The 18758-nt window shown below is 35.8% G+C and overlaps 1 protein-coding gene across 7 annotated transcripts in view; it reads left to right on the top strand.

Moving 5' to 3' along the window:
• LAMA2 (laminin subunit alpha 2) overlaps positions 1-18758 on the top strand; it is a 358263-nt gene that overhangs the window by 102164 nt on the left and 237341 nt on the right. For all 7 annotated transcript variants that reach the window (XM_064649531.1, XM_064649530.1, XM_064649526.1 and 4 more), the window contains exon 4: positions 7408-7650. In XM_064649531.1, coding sequence (XP_064505601.1) covers positions 7408-7650 — 243 coding nt within the window. The remainder of the gene's footprint in view (positions 1-7407; positions 7651-18758) is intronic.

The following is an 18758-nucleotide window of genomic DNA, read 5'->3' as shown; positions in this document are numbered from 1 at the left end:
CCTCACAGGGTCCTGAGGGAATTGGCTGATGTAGTTGCTAAGCCACTCTTCATCATATTTGAAAAGCCTTGGCGCACAGGTGAAGACCCCAGTGACTTGAGAAAAGCAAATATCACACCAATTTTTAAAAAGAGTATTAAAGAGGACCCTGGGAACTACCAAACAGTCAGCCTCTAGTGCAGGAGTCCCTGCTGAAGACCAGAGGGTTGGACTAGGTCTCCATAGGACCCTTCCAACCCAAGCCATTCTACAATTCTATAAGAAAAGTGAGTGTTCTTTAGGAAAAGCAGTTTATTATGTGCTATTCCTGTATCTGACTAAGTAGTTTTATCTATGTTAAAATTAATATTCTCATTATGAAATTAAAATGTAAAGACTTGGTATGAGTATGTGAGAGGACACTGCATGGAAACATCACTGAAGGAAATATGGACACTTCACCCTGAGTTCTCTCAATGCTACTGGACCCAGGCTGAGTATCAGTTCTTGGATCAAGAAAAAAAAAAAGAAAAAAATATTTTTTTGTGCTTTAGCACCAAAATAGAAGAACAACCTTTTCTGTCCTTCTCCTCTATTGTCTGTATTTTAAGAAGAAGGGTTTGAATATTGGCATTTTCATCAACTTTCCTTTTCTCACCATACTCCTTCTCCATGGAAAGAAGATAGTAGCTTTAGGAAATAAAGAGAAAAGAAACTGCTTTCCGCTATTATCTGAAAGCTCTGTGAAAAGAGATTATTAACTTCAGCCTCAATTCAGGTATACACCAGGCCAATGATGAGCAGCAAAAATAGTCAGTAGAATGCTGCTATTCTTTTTGAGGCCTTCACAAACAACTGAACAGTGGGTAATGGAGAAAACCAACTGAGAAAATTACAAAGAACAAAGCTGACATTGACAGAAACTTTACAGGTACTGATTCCTTCCATTTGGCTTAATGTGTCTCAGATATTCAACAGCTGGACAACTTGAGAGCTTTACAGTTTGACATTGTATAAAGTGCACTCTTTTACTAGACTTTGCTTTCTTTTTTTTTTTTTAGTGACAGGAGTCATAATCATGACATGAGCGAAAGTTAAGAAATATTAATAAATGATGTATTTTTATCAAGGAGAAAGACGTTCTCAAAGGAACTTGTGCATCTCTAGCAGTTACATACAGGGAAGGGAGAAAGCTGAGGTTGTTCTAAGTTGAAGTATTTTTATACTTTTTTCAAAATCCGTGTTCTGCAGGTATTAACTGAAAGGGACTGAGCGTTGTACATGAGTGAATTTTTGTGTAGTTAAAAAAGATGAATTTCTACCTGAAGCAGCTTGGTTTGGAGCTACCTTAGAGCTTTTCAAGGTTTGCTGTAATAAAATCTTTCTCTCTTTTTTTTCCATGAAGTGCTGTGGACATCTTAATTTGCATGACATTCATAGCTTGAACTTTTTGTAGCTACAATTTTTCTGAGACAGATGCCCTGCTAGAATTGCTTGTAACACTGGAAAAAAAACTATATTGGACTCAAGTGTTTCTTTCAGCCCAAATTCCCCATCTGGTAGCAGCGTTTCAGTTGGAAGTGGCTCAGATGAACAGGAGCAACATTATCATTAGAAGGCAAACTGCAGCACAGCGGAGAGATGTTCAGCTCTCTAAACTGATATTACTGAAATCCTGCTAAGCATATTTTTTTCCTTCCCCATGCCATTATTCTCAATTTCAGAATTTCTAAGTGTGAGCAGAATATTTGAAACCATGGCCACTATCTCTCAGGACAGTGATAGAAAAACCAAATGCTAGATTGTCTTTTGAGGAATTCAGAGAGCCGCTCCATTTCTAAATAAGGCTTTTTCTTGGTCTGAGTTGGATGTGAGACTAAAATGAGAAGTTTAGTTGTTTTTAAACAGCCAATTGTATAAAAATTCTTGCATCAAAACTGCCTACTCTCTGTCGTACATACTAGACCCAAACAATAATCCATAACAGTAACTGTGAATTGAAATATTACTGACCACATATATTGGCCTATGAGAACACAAGGAGCTGTTTCTCAAACTCACAAAATCTTTCCTTCAGTTCATTAGTAGTTGAATTTGATCTGTTTCATGTCTTAGGCCTTTAGGAGAGACTATTCCAAAATGAAAAACAGTGCAAATGTGGTATTTAAGATGTATGATGTCTGCCATATTCAGTCATTTCTTATACTTGAGCGTAAAGATAGAAGTTAATGGTCAAAGAACACTTTTGCATTGAGACTTTGTTTAAATATGTGATTCCTGATTGTTGGTCATGCAAGGTATTAAAAGTTACTGAATCTGGTAGCCTGATGGATGCAAGGCTTCTATGGCTCTGTCTTCACGTACAGACTGTAGCAAGGCAGAGCTCATAATCCTGAGAGAGTGAAACACATGCATGGCTGCACAGAGCAACATAAACAGACCACAGTGCCCTATCAGAAACAGACCACAGTGCCCTATCAGCACCCACATGAACCCAAACACAGCACAGCCTGCCTCACCCTCTTCTTCCTCTCCAGCTGATCAGAATTAAAGTCTACTAGGCTCATGTCTATCTCTGGATGCATACACAACATGCAGTGCTTCAGGAGGCAGCCTTAGATAATCTTTTCATGATCTTGGAGATTTGCAGCCCTACTCGAGTTGCTGGTACTCAGGCCTCTTCTGCTTGTTGGCTAGTTGAGCATGAAGTTAAGTCTTATTCACAAATATCCAGTAAAAAGAGGGAGCATACCTAAATGGAAGATACTAAGAAGCAGGATTTAATGAGAAAATAGGACAGATTTCAGTGATCAAGGTCAGGCCTAATATGCTGACCACCTAGCTATGTACAGTCAACTGGTTCCTTTTATCTCCTTTTCCCTCTATCTTACACTTGTTCTTTCCTGAGCCACCTTGGTCCTTCTATTTCTCCACCTCTATTCCCTTCCCTAAATGTTCCATATTAAGTTTTGTCCATTTACACAATCCCCTTAACACATCCCATAATAAATTCTGCATAGACTTCTCCCCCCTTCTTTTAAAGGGGTGACCCCCCCCGTAGCAAATAACCTCCACTAACCTGCAGGGTGTTCTGAGATGGCCTTCTCAGTTCAGAGATAGCCTTGACTCATCTGATTGGATTTCACATTGGGACAAGGGATATCTGCAGTGCTTTTGCTGCCCCTACCAGCACTTTTAAATGACTGGTTAAATATATCTGTGGGCTGTTTAAGGCCACATGCCTTAACATTATTTATACCAGCCTGTAAGAAAACAAGCCCTTGCCCAAGTTGTGCATTCTTCTTGATGGAAGAATACCATGTGTACTTGACCACTGAACCACAATAATGATCAACAACATAACTACAGTAAATAAGCAGATACAGAGTTTATACCAGATTGTTCATGGAAGCCTCCATTAGAGCTAATACATTCTTCTGTTGAGAAAATGAAATGCAAATACTTCTGTAGAATTGTGTGGTACTGAATTTTTTCTCTGATGATATTCGACTTACATGAATGCTTTCTAACTGAAGGATTTATTTTTTAAATAGAAGTGCAGGTGGGAGTCAGACACAATGAGATTTCCTGCTTCACTAGATAACCCTATGCAGATTAATGATTCACTTCAGCTCTATCTGAATAATATTAGTATAGCAAATTATCCTGTATAGTAGGATGCACTTTTCTATGTCTTATGAGGCATTCACAAGAAGATACAGCACTATAACTTATGGAATTGTTCCTACTATGTGTTTCACAGATCTCACTGCTGAGACAATTACTATGGAAAATGAGACCCAAGGCTCATTTTGTTTCTTATCTTGAGGATTATGTTGTATATAATTTGGGAAAGGTTTAAGGGACTATTTAGACTATTTCCTTCCTGCTCCCATGATTATACTATGATCACATGAGCAGAACAAGTAGAAAAAAGCACCAGCTACACTTCAGCCACTGTGTTAATGGTCTATTGCATGCCACCTGGCAGCTTGGTATTGCTCCATTTTCACATTTGTATCAGCAAAGTTCGTTGTTTAGGTTACATTGCACTTGTGCTCTAAGATTGTGCAGTTACTATATCCATTGACATGTGTCAGTCTATTGATGCTATTTGAAAAATAAACCAGGCGTGCTCCATCGATTACCCTACGGGGGTGGTAGCTCAGTGTTATGATGTGCTGGGAAACGTGGCTTCAGAATGCTGAAAAATTTCACTTTTTTTTGATTGTGGAAACAAATGCAGCAAAACTCAGTGAAACATTAGACTTTATTAGTATTAATATTGTCATGCCACTGAGCACTTGCTGATTGCATTGAAGTAACCAGAACACCATTTGCTAAGCAAGTCCACAATAAAAGAAGAGCTACTCTCGTAAAGGACAGTTTCCCAGCTGATTGGAAAGTTAAGTGTTGCTTCCATTACATTGACTTGCTTTGAGAGTAATCATACAGCTGCCATTAATTTTAGTCTGTTTTTTCTGCACTAATTGTCATTGTCAACTTGCTTAGAAAGCAAACATGGAATACACCTTGTTTGCTGCCTGCATCACTGTGGTGAGCTGGTAGTGCCTAGTGTAGCTGTCTAAGCTGGGACAACTGTCTTCTTGATTCTTGCTAAAGCTCTACATGTCTAGCTGTCCCCAAAAGGAAAAGTGTTTCTAAGAAAGGTAGATTAGCATTCTGTGTTGTCTTCAGCCTAGCCTTAGAGAGATCAGGAATAATATCAACCAGGACATGTTTTTATGCATGTGCTTCCATCTTCCCTTCTCTGCAATTAGCATTAACAGTCTACCAACATTTAAAAACATTGGTCCTTAGTCCAGCTCTGTTTCTCTACTGGGGAAATAGTTTGTATTACACAATACAGTCTTGCAGTTCTACTTGTGAGGAGAGACTTGAAAGAGAAAAGAGAAGGTTTCTTATGTCAGTGGATTGCAGATAGCTTGGTGCTGTTGCAGAAGCCACTACAAGAATATTCAGAGGCTGAAGCAGTAATAGTCTGGATCAGGTTGAAAACTGTAATTGAGTAATAGTTAAAACCAGCTTTTCATGTGTATTCTTTTATTTACATTAAGAAGGTTCTTTTTTCCCTGTCAAATTTAGATTAACAGAAATAGTATCCACCCCACTATGACCTGAAATATGCTGTTTCTTCTCCACTGCTTTTTTTAATAAAATTTTGTTGCAGTTTCATTTACAAAGTGTGCTAAAAATAATGAAAGCCAAAGGTATATAATAAATTTCAATCAAGCAGTACACTATATCAGAAGGTAAGAAACAAGACTTCAAACAAATCTTCAGCAGAATATACAGGAAATGTTATCGAAAGAGGGTTCTAATTTGAAAAGTGACTGTAGAAAGTTTCACTCTCCCACACAGCCTAGTATTTCAAAGCAAGCAAACAATAAAAGACTTCCTGTTGATTACATCTCTTGGCCCCACAGAGCCAATGCATCCAAGATGTTTGTAGAGCTAAATGTTTTTTGGCAGTATTTAACAATGAGTCTTTCATGAAGTTTTGCGTATTTTAGGACTTCCACGAAGGAAGCTATATATACACACCTATAATTATGAATTTGTTGTCAGATATGTTGTAAATCACAGATCTTCCATGGTAGAAGCACTAGCAATGTGTTTAACCTCAGTTGTTATGCATTCTACATATAGTCTTATTATGATAACTTGAGGTAAATCACTTATGTAAAATTAAAAAGAAAAAGTATTTAGAAGTACTCTAGAATGAAATTTCTGTTCTCTAATTCTGTCATTTCTAAGAGCTTAACTGGTGAGGAACAGTTTTGAGAAGTTTGTTAATGTTGTATTTGTCTCTATTGTAAACAGTATTAGTGACACTGATCCAGGATAGTTATGATTAGAATTATTTGTGGCCACAATGGAATATAGCTATAGAAGAGTTTGAGAGAGGAAAAGGCATTTGTGAAACAGGGGACAAACGATTGTATGATTCCTGTTGAAACAGCGGAATGATACTTAGGTTTCTCCTTGTCTCTGCAATGCTTATTCTATGCTACTGAAGAAAAATATTGAGATACTCCTTCATGAATGCAGAGTTACACATGTGTTCTTCAGAGTGAAATAAATACAGCCTCACTCACTTCTTATTCCCAGTGAAAAACTTTGGTTGTTAGGGATTTGTTTTCCTGACTGAAGCTATTGTGAATCTTACCATGTACTCAGCACCTGCACAGAAGGCAGGAATGATAATTGGAGATAAATATTTTCTTTGCTTCCATCATCAAGTGTACTGCAGTATTTGTAGTACTCTGCCACTTAACATATTTTCTATTTTACAGTAATTCTAACTGGTTGTTAATAAAAATCAATTTGAATCTTCTTACTGTTTCTTTCATCAATTACTGTAGGATCTTCTTTCAGTGGCTTTATTGATTGTCTAAGCATTCACAAGAGATTTTGTGTGGACTAAGTCTGTATCTCGCAGCTTTCTTGCAGTGACTATCTGATACAGAAAGCATTAAGTATTAAATCAACACTGTTCTCTCCATGATATCCTCTGGCATCCTCATGTGCAGACTCAGCAGTGCATCTTAGAAATATTAACTTGCTATATGTTCTTTATTAATGGAAATACCTGTTTCTTTTTCTTGGCTTCAGTTCTACCTCTGTATAGCTGTTACTAGGTTAAAAGCAAACCAAACCAAACCCGCATCACTAATGTATGTCATTCTGCAATTGCAAATGTATTTGTGGTTTGCATTCCAGCAACCTTGTAACAGAAATAAACCTTGATAAATCAATTGAATAGCCAGGTGAAATGGACTATAATGAGCATTGATTATATGTTTACATTCTGTTTGTAGTGATATTTGATGTGTCTCCATCCTATAAATCTTATTTATGGTCACAGTGCTGAGCTGTGTGATTGAAACGAACATTTTGTAGAATGACTTCAGCATGATGTGATTACCTTTCAATAGCTTCAAACTATGGGTTTTTTTAACTGAGATAGATTTGTAGCAGAATTTGGCAACTCTTAAACATGGTGGAAAGTATATGTCTATAAATACACAAATGAAAACAATCTCACTTCTACAAGTTGAAAATACTCCGAACTTTCCAAACATTTTGCTGAAATGGCAGCTTAGCAATTACCTGCTAAGCTATGTGTAATTTAGAGTGCTTTCTAATTCTATTTTCAAAGTCTCTATTGGCCTAATGCAACTAATATTTTTTCAGAAATGTTAATGGAGAATTTAGTTGTATAGTTAGAGAGTGTCAATGTAGTCTGAGGCCATATTGCATTTCCAGCAGAAAAAAAGTCACAGATTTTCATATTTACTGTTTGGCACATATTAAGTTCTTAGTTTGACAAATATTAAGAAATTGGAATTGATTTATAATTATGTTCTTAAATGCATTTTAACAATTCTTCTATTTTTTTTTCAGATTTTCCAGATTGCATATGTTATTGTGAAAGCAGCTAACTCACCTCGTCCTGGAAACTGGATATTAGAGCGTTCTCTGGATGGTGTAGACTATCAACCATGGCAGTACTATGCTATCACAGACAGTGAATGCCTGACACGCTACAACATTCATCCCCGTCCTGGAACTCCATCCTATATAAAAGATGATGAAGTCATATGCACTTCTTATTATTCCAAAATCCATCCTTTGGAAAATGGAGAGGTAAGATCAGATGGTATTCTGTGTACTGTAACCTGGCAGAAAAAACCCCCTTTGATTAATTGGCAAATATACCCTCAGCAGAGAGAGTATTTTGGTAGAGTTGAAAAATGTGGAGAGAGTCTATTTGCAAATGAGAAGAACCTCATCTTACACGGTACTGTATAAATGCATAAAAGGTTCACTCTATTATTAGAGTTATTATTATTATTATTCTACAAGGGAAACTAAGAGATAAAAGAGTTATTAGGTAGGCACTAGTACTTTCAGATGCCTTTTAAGTGCTTGAAATATGTTCCCATGTCACTTGTGAACAAAGATGAGAATACTGGGAAAAATCACAGATCCAGTGAAGTCACTAAAACACTTTTCTTTTGGATCCATTTTCAGTCCCGGTGTGCAAGTCAGGATGTCAAATGGTAATGATTTTAGTCAGAGTTTAATTTAATGCCTTTAAGAGCTTGTACCTGACACTCTGCCCCTGTTTATGCCTATTCCTTCTTCTGTCAGAGGCCTCTACTATTTTATCATAAGTCCAGGCGCATGAATCATGGACCAGTCATTTGTTTTAACTGAGGGTATGGAAAAATATGGTGGACATGAGGATGAGGATCTGTGGTTGAAAGAGCAAGGCAAATATAACAACAGTAGCTGAAAATGCAATATTTTCAGTCACTTAAAATGACAAGAGGGAAAACCAACTGCATATTTTTTTCACAGATTTTTTCCAACACTTGCTTTGCAAATAGCTTGGTAATTCAAGGAAACAATGTGGTTTGAATGTAGTTTGTGTACTAGATCTGAAGTATTTATTTATTTATAGATTCTTTGATGTCTAATGGTATTCTGTGAAATTTTAGTCTCAATATTTATCCTTCTCCTAATTTTTTTTGGAAAGAAGTACAAAATTACTTTATTTTGTTCCCTAAATGCAAAGCAACATTCATATGCAAAATTGTTAGTACAGTTCTTTTTGAGTCTTGGTCATAGATATGTGTAGTTTGTTTATGTTCACAGAAAATTGCCAATGCCAGTTGCGAAAATTGAATAATACAGCTTTCAATGAAAATATCCTGCTGATACACTTTAAAAAGATATAAACTTGGATCTAGAGGTGTCTTGGATTATCAGAAGTTATCAGATAGGAAATCATTTGCATATCTAGGAAAAATCATTGCAAATATTTTGTATTTGTATAATTTGAATGGGTATTTGCTGTTGTAAAATCTGGCTGAAGCAGATGAAGTGATATTGAAAGAAATAGTGCATGCACATGCTCTATGTTTTCAAACTGGTTTCAAACTGGGTGCTTTTTGAGGGGTGAACAGAACAAGAGCCAGCAGTTTATCACTTGCAAAGAAATTTTTTACAGTTTCTTTGGGAGAACGTGTCTGCACTGAAAATATAATGCAAAAGTAATTATGCTAGTAATTAATTTAATTTACATTGTTCCATTTCTTTGATTATTCAGTTCTCTCACAGATAGATATTGATTCCAGTAGTCAGCTGTGCTCCTGGTTAAACCAGTTCTTCCTTGTTCTTCTTATGTCTTCTCAGTCTAACTTGACTGAGTTAAACAGCAAAGAACTTTATTCAGCACACTAGTGTATATCCGTGACTGAAACATTGGCTTAAAGCCTGCTGAATTGAATGGAACTTAGTTCTGATCCTAAGTGTGCAATTAATAACTTTTAACTTGGCGTGATGAGCTGTAATTGATGCTCTGTCCTGAAACTAGTAAATGACTAGCATCTGATACGTAGTTTCTTTTAACGGGTAGAAGACTTTGCAGGGAGGAACACATTGGCGAAGGGGAGTTGTTAAATACAGGCATACTCTACAAAAGGCATGTCATTTAAGCCACTCTAAATTAATCTTACCTCACTCAGGTAGTTATTAATCTGACCTGTGGCCCTAATAAAGAGAGAGAACAGCTTGAAATGAAAAGCCTAAAGCTTTACCTTTATAGAGACTGGAAGAGTACCATTCCACATGAACTAATCCATTTACATTTTTAACAGTACTCTTTTCATGAGTAAAACTCTAGTTTCATCTGTCTGAGCAGCTAAAGGCTGCAGTAAGAAGTATGTAGCGTTTACACAGAATTAACCCAGGTTAATTCTTTTTCGTATTTTGTCAAACGCATAACATGAAAAATGACCAAGTTTCTACCAATATGAGATTTACTTGCAATTGTGTTGTAGGTGGTATTTGGCTCCTGGTTTTTCAGTTGAACTACATCTGCATATAATTTATTTTTGTTCCAGGATAGCAATTTTTTTCTATAAATCAGATATTACAGTAATTTTGTAAGACTGACACAGTTATGAAATGTACATTAAGTCCCTTTTCTTCAAAACCCATGAGTTATTCAGGCACACCGTTCTGGTGTACACCCAGAAAACCTGATGAAGTGCAGAAGGAACAGAGGTCAGAAAGCCAGTGCCAATGCCAAATGTACATCTGCAGTACCGTCTGAGGTTAAAACTTGTCATCTTAAAAAAATCAGAATATGTTCTTCTTATGTATACTTTCAATGAACATTTTAGTCAGTGACTTGATTCATTAGCATATTCCTAGAAATGTTCATTCTCAGCCAAATACTTTTGTAATTTAATACCGTTCCTATTTGCAGCAGTCAATCACAAAATTAGAACCAAGAACAGTTAGAACAACAGCAACAACACAAACAAAAACCCTATGTGATATATCTTCAAATCAATGTAACTAGCACAAGTTTGCTCGATTGAATGTGAACAAAAAATCTGTAGACCAAGAAGTATTTGCAAAAAATAATTGTCTTGAATATTTTCATGAATTAGTGGAAAATTGCATGGTGATAGCTTCTGAATAAACAAAAGTGAGAAACTCTCAAATAAAGAAATTTCTCTAAAGGTGTAGACTTGAATGCAGAAAGATTGCTAGCATTCTGTTTTCCATACTGTCTAAGATCAGCGATAGCTGGAAAAATAGGGTGTCTCTATATCACATTGGCAAAGGTAGACTGAAAAAGACCCACTCACGTAAGGATTAATAACTGGTGGGATGAGTCTGGTATTTTCAGGTAAAGAAGAATGCTCATTTTGTTCTCATCTTTGCTTAAACACCATATCAGAACGGTGTATATTTTTTTCTTTATTTCCTCAGATGATCCTTAGTTCAAGAAGTGAAAATCAGTGGGTTACCATAGTGATTTTTGCTTCATTTCCCTGACACAGGATCCTCTGATGTTTATATCTAGTTTGTACTTTTTTATTGAAACCTTTCTTCTTCTGCTAGACCCCATTTGTGTCTCAGCGTCTTTACCTTGATGACTAGGATGTAAGGCTCTGGACATTAGCCTCCAATGTTGTGATTTTATTTTCCGTGAGATGCTGAAAGATTTATTTTAGTGAATGATTGTTTGAAGTAGCATATATAGTATTTTTATTTTGATACATGGGAGTCTTCTCGCTTGCAGTCGTGTCAGAGCTGGACTCTCTGAAGGCTTCAGATGTGATGGCTGATCATTATAACATGTTAGGAAAATGATCTTTTCATAGAAAATGACACATTTTACCTGGCCTATAGTTTCATGGGAAATAAATTTGGAAGTTACACTTGGAAAAAGCATTCTTAAAACATACATAGATTTAGAGTACTTTGTATAGGCTAGGAAAAAATAAATATTAAGGTAAAAAATAATTGTTTTGTTATTTTTCAATATAAAATAATTCTCTGTGCAAGCAGATGTTGAAAGTCAAATCCAATGAAGACAGCGGATGAAAAGCTTAATTAATCTGATAGGAAAGCCCTTCCTTTTATTAAGAAGTCAAAAAGAACCTCCTCCCATATTCTGGGAAACATTGAGTTTCTCTAAAATGAGGCTTTCTGAAAGTATAAAAAAGAAGAGGAAGGCTGTGAATTTAATTCCCACCTTTTAAAATCTTAATTGGAATACCCAATTGACTCTCTGTTCTGTCATCACATAGAGGTGTTCTGTCAAAGTTGGTTTTGAAAAATTATAATCATTGCTGTGGTCTGGAAGGTATGTAAACTTTCAAAGAAAAGAAATCCTTCACTCATTGTGGGCAGAATCTGTCTTCAGAATATGCTGCCTCAAAGGATATTTCAGTTAGAGTTTTGGATACACAGTAACAATGGAGAGGTGAAATTTCAGAATTCAGTAAGTATTTCCTTGTACTGAGCAAGAGAAACAATCTCTGATCCTCCTGTGTGAGATGCCTTTCGTATGTTATTTTTAGTTGCTGAGAATGTTCTACCTTGACATTTGAAGACTGAAAAATTAAAGGGTATAAAACCTATATTTGAAGGAAAGTAGTCTGATTCTAGAAACAAGAATGACGCCTAGTTGCAGTGTACCAGCTGGATCAAATTTCCAAAAAGTTTGTCTAGACACTTCATACCAAACACAGCCCTTAGCGTTGCTTGATTCTTTTCAGCAAGGAGCATTTGTGAAGCAATCAATGTGACCATCAGATAGTTGATAAAATGATACTGATAATGACTATCAGTCTGTTATTAAGGAGGTAATATAGTTGCACATCTGCTATTTTCAGTTGTAAACAGCATAATATTTCCGTGTTCAAAAGTAAAAATTGGAGACTGAAAGACTTTGGAAAGAGCTGTCTGTGTGAACAATGAAGTTTAAAGTTCTCTGAGTCTTGATGCTAGCCTTTAACAAGAAAATTCCTTCTTCTTCTCTCTGGCCATAGCCAGCACTAAGGCTGAAGCAGAGGACTGACAGGGAGGGGAGTTATGGTGGGAATTAAGTAACCTGTCTCCTTCCTTTTCTGCAATGAGTTTTCCTATCACTGTTATAGTGGAGAGAATGATACTGCAGTGAAGGTGGTGCTTCAGTTCTGCTGTTTCAGGTGCTTAATCTCTTACCTTTCTCATGATGGTAGCAATATAAGTGTGAGGTCAAAAAAAAATGTTTTTGTGGTAGTAAAAGCCAGTCTGTGTAAGCATGTTCATTAGTCTTTCTTCAATCAACTGGAAGTTCAAAGTGTGTACTAAACATGTAAAGAAGAAAAATAAATAGAAACAACTTCTTTGGTAGAAATGGATTTTTTTTGTTTTGTTCACTTGACATAGCACTTGAATGCTTTTACTGTGCCCTTTTTTAAATGCATCTCTGTGCTGCTTGTCTCAGCTCCCTTGGAACTTCTTGCAGCATCCCAGTACTTTGCTGAGCTTACCTCAGGCCAACGATACCATGAACATTGAACTCTACTACTTCCCAATGTTTGCATGCTAGATTTCTCCTCTTCATACCATAACTTGTCCTGTTTGTTGTAGTCTCAATGATTCACAGAGAAGGAAGGGAAGAAAAAGAAATTTTCTTAAGAGTCTAAGAGTGTCAGTGCTAAGAGGACAGAGGGTCAGAATTTTGGAAGTACTCAAAATTGAAACATTTTCAGTTGCAGATTGAAAATTTTGTGTTGACTTTTTTTTTCTTAATAATAAATGATACAGATGTTACGCTGTTTCTAAAATTGCCAAAGAGTTTGTCAATTGCAGTATTGAGGCTGCTTTTATAGTTCCTATTTTTAGATTGACCCTCTCAGCTCCTAATATGCATTCAGCATCTTTTTTTTATTGCAAAATAATTTTCTAGAGTCTGAACTCTTAGTTCCCCTTGAGTAACAGTGATAGGTTTGCTTTCAAATGCATAAGATGTAGAAAAGGCATCACCTGTAAAAAGTAATGCATATCTGTCTTCATGCCCTCAGCTGCAATCACTCTAGGCATTTCTCATGACTATGCTAAATTTGCATATATTTGACTTGCATCTGTACACCTCCTTAGAGGGCATATGTTGTCCCGTACAAGTATTTTATTGCTATATTGTCATTGTAAAAAAATTCATGATACAAAAAAAATAGGTAACAATCTATTGTTAATGGTTGAAACTGTTCAGAAATTTAAGTGGGTTCTACTTCCAGCATCACAGTTTAGACAAAGACATTAGACTAAGACTAATGAATGCAGTCTGAGTCAGGAATTCCAGAATAGGGATTTATGAACAGTTTTTTTCAGCTTGATGTCTGAACAGGGAGAATAGAAATAATTTTAAATAATTCAGATTTTTTTTTTTTTTTCAAAAAGTGGAAGGGAAATTTTTATTTTGATTGACATGGGTCGTTCCAGGTATGCAAAATGAAAACATTTTATTTGGTCATTTAATTCTTTTTTTCAATGCAAAGACGATGAAAACAAATGTCTCAAAACTGTGAATAGAGGCCATTTGACAGTCATTTGCCTGGAAAGCAAAAGAAAACTTCAGCAGGTAGATATCAGATGCAATCCTTGCATCCAAGATATCCTGCTTCCCAGGTTTTTAGTACTGCTTCCCAGTTTTTAGCATACTTTGAGTCAGGCTGTCTAGACAGGTGGCATAGCTTCATTTTCTAAGAAATAATTAATTAGGTTTTCTCTGGACTGAAATACAAGTGTCCCATCAGCTTAGGATCATTCTCATCTTCCTGCTTTTCTGTCTTACAATGCACAGTTAGTATTTTGTAGTGATTAGTAATAGGGACAGCCAACAGGATACATAGATAAATGGTTCTTAATATTAAAGATCTTTTCACTGAAGTCAATAATAACCTTTGGATCCAGTCTTCTGTGAAGGCTATTAATCTCATTTTATTCAGAGTTTCATCAGTACAGAGATTAAACAGTCCCTGCTTAACACTCTTGGATTACTCAAACTTTGTTTTCCCTGTTGGTCTTGGTTTATATTTTGTTTCCGTCCTCTCCCACCCCCCTCTTCTGGCCACAGCAGCTTCAGGAATATTTATGCTCAACCCATGGGTTTGGATATCATCTTTTTGTGTATCTTTGCTCTCGATGAAATGACTTGTGATAACTTCTACTTTTGAGTGTTCTTTTTTGAGTGTTTTGAAAGGAAAGCAACCTAGAAGGTTACTTGTGTCTACCAAGAAGGGATAAAATACTGATTTTTTTCAAGAATTTTGGCACATAAGCTTTCAGCTGCTTCAAAATTTCCACTTAGAATAACCATGAAAGAAACAGTTTACAAAAAGATATAAAACAGATTAGAGATTTGGACGAAGATCCAGGTCAAGTTCATTTTGCTGCTTTTTTTGGTTTTTTTCTTTTTTTTTTTTATTTGTCCTAGTAAAACTGAACTTGAGTGTCTAATCTGAGAAAAAAAAAGGTCTTTAACAAATAACTGCCAAATAAGTGGATACATTTTACATACTCTGTGTACACAATGATATGTTGCCTCACTAGCATAGTATTAATATTTCCTGTTTTTCTAATCGACATTCAAAGATATGTAAAAGGAAAAAACAAAGTAAGCATTTTATGTATATGCTCAGTATCATGGGAAAGTGTTGAAAACATGGAGTTTAATGTAGGATAGTTTTAAATTATTTTATTATGCATGATGAGAATTGACTTTGCAATAGTTTATTTAAATATTGTACAACTGATCTTGCAAGTCAGTAATTTAAGAATTGCGTTATAGCAATATTCACTGTTAATTTTTGCCTAAGAAAAGGGAAACTTACAGTAATATTTTCAAGTTGATAGTTCATACCAAACCTGAGTTTTTGATATTTAATATTATAAAATATTATAGAAAAAATAGTGGATATAAAATGTATAATGTACTTCTAAATTATGCTGCAAAGAGGAAACAACTGTGGAAAACTACATGTAAGTTTCCCATTATTGTAAAAACAAGAAATGGGATATTTACTGACAAATCTATGTGGGCCAAGTTGGAATGAAAGTTTGTTTTGTGTAGTTAGACAGTCCACCTTTCTATCTTGGCATGTCTTCTGTCCTTGAGCAAACTTATGTCATAATTTCCACTGTTTCTGAAAAAAAAGCAAAATTGATTCATCATATGAATCATAATATGTAAAAAGTAATAAAGCTGAAATATGCAAAAAAATACTATACAGTGCAGTCTTTCAGTTCGAAGTTGAAGAGTCCAATTGACTAGATTATTTTCCTTTTTTCTTTAGCATTCATCATTTATTGCTCACAATGCTTATTGAAAAGAGATACATGCACATCTTTATATCTTTTATATCTTTGTATCTTTTCCAAATCATAAAGGTTGGATTCATGCCTGTAAATGTAGTTTGTAACTCAACGTACTGTTTTAGTTGCAAAGGGAAATGTTACACTGAAGTCTTGGCATTCTCTTGAAATGACACAAATTTGTTGTGTTGGGTCTGGCAGCAGATTTTTGGTCAGATTTGATAGCTGTAGATTTTATTCTGACAGCAAAACGAGAGCAGTGGGTGCTTGCTGACTTGGTGAGGTTTTTATCTCCTGTTTGATTAGGGGAACTGAAGATCCCCTGTGGGTTTTCATTTTGGGGAACTGATACTTGAAGACCTTATTTTTCTTTTTTTTTTTTTTTTTTCCTTTGAGTAGTTGTTAAACAGTCATGGAAAATTACCAGGAGAAAGAATAGCTGAATTGTAAAAAAAAAAATAAATATTTTTTTAAAGATAGAATTTGTTAAAATCCGGTTGGACTACATGGAGGAGTAATTTCAATCACTAAAATCTCATTGAAGCAGGGATGTATAAATAGATCAGCTTGAGGCCAAATGTAGGTATGCTTTCATGTCAGTGCAAAGGAATTGTATATTAAAGGAAATCAAAACCAAACAGCATAATTTACCTGGAAATTTCAGTTTAAATGGGATTTACATGGAATTTTCAGTTTAAGTGTCATGGAAGTTCAATAGAAGGAAAGTTAGTCAATGAGGCGCTGTAATACCAATGAAAAAATTATTTGATTTAGGTCTAGAGTCTAGAACACATAAATGAAGAAACATAGAGGCAGGTTGGATAAGTTGACAGATTGCTTTTTCAAGCACATCAGAATAATAAAGCTGGTAGACAACTGAGACATAGTAGGGGTGCCAAGGACAGTAGGTCCACAGCAGGTTAATTCTGTGGATTGAGCTTCTTATGGAGGGACATAAAGAAGTAGCTGCAGTAGAGCTTTTCTTTGTTTTAGAAGTTGGAGAAACAATAGTTTTAAAAGAACTAGTTTTAAAAGAGGCCTTGGCAGACTTGTTCCCCAGCTTTCATTGCTGTCATATGGTAGGGAATATCCCTGTGATCAGTTGGGGTCAGCTGTCCCAGCTGTGCCCCCTCCTAACCCTTTCTGCACCCTCAGCCTCCTCGCTGAGGGAGGCAGGGTGAGAAGCAAAAAAGGCCTTGATGCTGTGCAAGCGATGCTCAGCAGTAGCTGGCATATCTCTGGAATATTATCGACACTGTTTTCATCACAGATCCAAAGCATAGCCCCACACAAGACACTGTGAAGAAAATTAACTCTGTCCCAGCCAAAACAGCACACTAGTTGACTATATAAATCATATTATTTTATATCAGGTATCACAGATGAAATCTGAAAAATCCAAACGACCGAGAATTTGACAAAACCCTGCCAAGTTTAGTTTTTGTAGTCAAAGTAAGCAGTACTGTTTTTGTGATTTTGCAACAATTAATCACGATAGGAGCAAAGAATAAAAAGTTGTTTTCATGCACATAATTCTTTAATCTCCTGTCTTTTACAGAAGATTTATGATGCTATTCCTGGCCTGGGAATTCTGTGCTGCTTAGAAGTGGATTTTTTTCCCCCTGACTTTTCTTACAGTAGCCTTTGTGAAATATCTCCAAGTCTGAACAGGTCAGGTTCAGAGTTGGAGATGTATCAAAGTTTCTTGTATTCTGCAGCTGAATGTCCTGTTTAATCTTTCTTTTTAAAATATTATAAATGGTTTTAAAGGCACTGAATGCTCACCATTCACAGGGATTCCGTCTGGTTTTCAAAAGCATTCATCAGTTCATGTTCGAAATTATATGATATGACACGGGTTTTGCTAGAAATTAGACACCAACACTGTACAGTAATTGTAATGGACTTTTCCACACATAGGTTTGCACTACAAAAAAACCCCAAAAGTTTTGTTAACATTTTCCCAGTCCAAAACTCTTCAGAGTTGTGGTTACAAACAAGATTGTTGCAGCAATGTAAAACATATTACCATGGTTTATTTAATGATAACATGCAGGAGCAGATGTACTTGTTTACTGTTTGAATAGCTTAAATCCACACATTCTCCCTCTTTTACATCAGCAGTTGTGTTTGGCAGCCCTTTGCAACTGCTTACAGCTGTTAAAAGTTCCTGTGGATTTTCTTTCTACTGGTCGCAATTCTGTACTGGCAGTAATTTGTCTGTAATTCCACAGTGTACTCCACAGTGCACTCCACAGTGCATCTTATTCAGGAAAAAAATATAGCAGGAAGTGCCATGAGTTTTTAGGATAATCATATAACGAATAAAGGAAGTCATAACATCTTGGTAGGAAAGGGAGGGTGAGTGTTGTTTATGGGTTTTTTTAATATTGTTTGATTTGGCATACTTAGAAATCTTTTAATTAAATCTGAGGATCAGAATGCTTTTTATTATAATCCACAAGAAAACATAACTTTCCTGTTTTAGTTATTTATTTGAAATTACTTGTCTCATTCATGATCACTGTCCAAAAAGAAGCTTAGAACTTTAAAAAGTAGTAGAGAAAAATTATTCTTTTAAGATAATGTGTCATCTCATTTCAGGGCTTTCTTAAAAAATAGCATAATTTGAATATTAATGTTGTGCTTTTTGAGTACCTTTTGAAGAACATATTTGATGGACCACTGTATTTCATCCTGTAAGCCGAGAGATGGTTGTGTTTAACTCAGTAATGCCACTGTATTTCACCTGTGCTTGATCAGAACTCAGAATAACGTAATTCTCGGAATTGCTTTGCAGCTGGAGTTGCCATTGGCATCAGCCGTTAATTTCCTGGGACAGCAGCTGTTTCACACTGACAAAATGTAAACCAGAATGACAGTGGTAGTACAGATTTTCAGATACCAGAGGTCAGAGCGTTGTTGCGTACGATGAAATTTAAACCAGTTATCATTTAGTGATTTAAAATCATAAGTCACCTGCAGTACTATGTACTAGAACCTAGAGCACATTGCCAATCTACTTGGTTGTGGTAACTCTTACAAATACTGTTTCAGTGTGCTTCATCTGTGAGAATGTTCCTGTA

The sequence above is a fragment of the Pseudopipra pipra genome, chromosome 3 (genome assembly GCF_036250125.1).
Source record: "Pseudopipra pipra isolate bDixPip1 chromosome 3, bDixPip1.hap1, whole genome shotgun sequence".
Lineage (NCBI taxonomy): Eukaryota > Metazoa > Chordata > Aves > Passeriformes > Pipridae > Pseudopipra > Pseudopipra pipra.
This window is presented reverse-complemented; position numbering and strand designations above follow the sequence as displayed.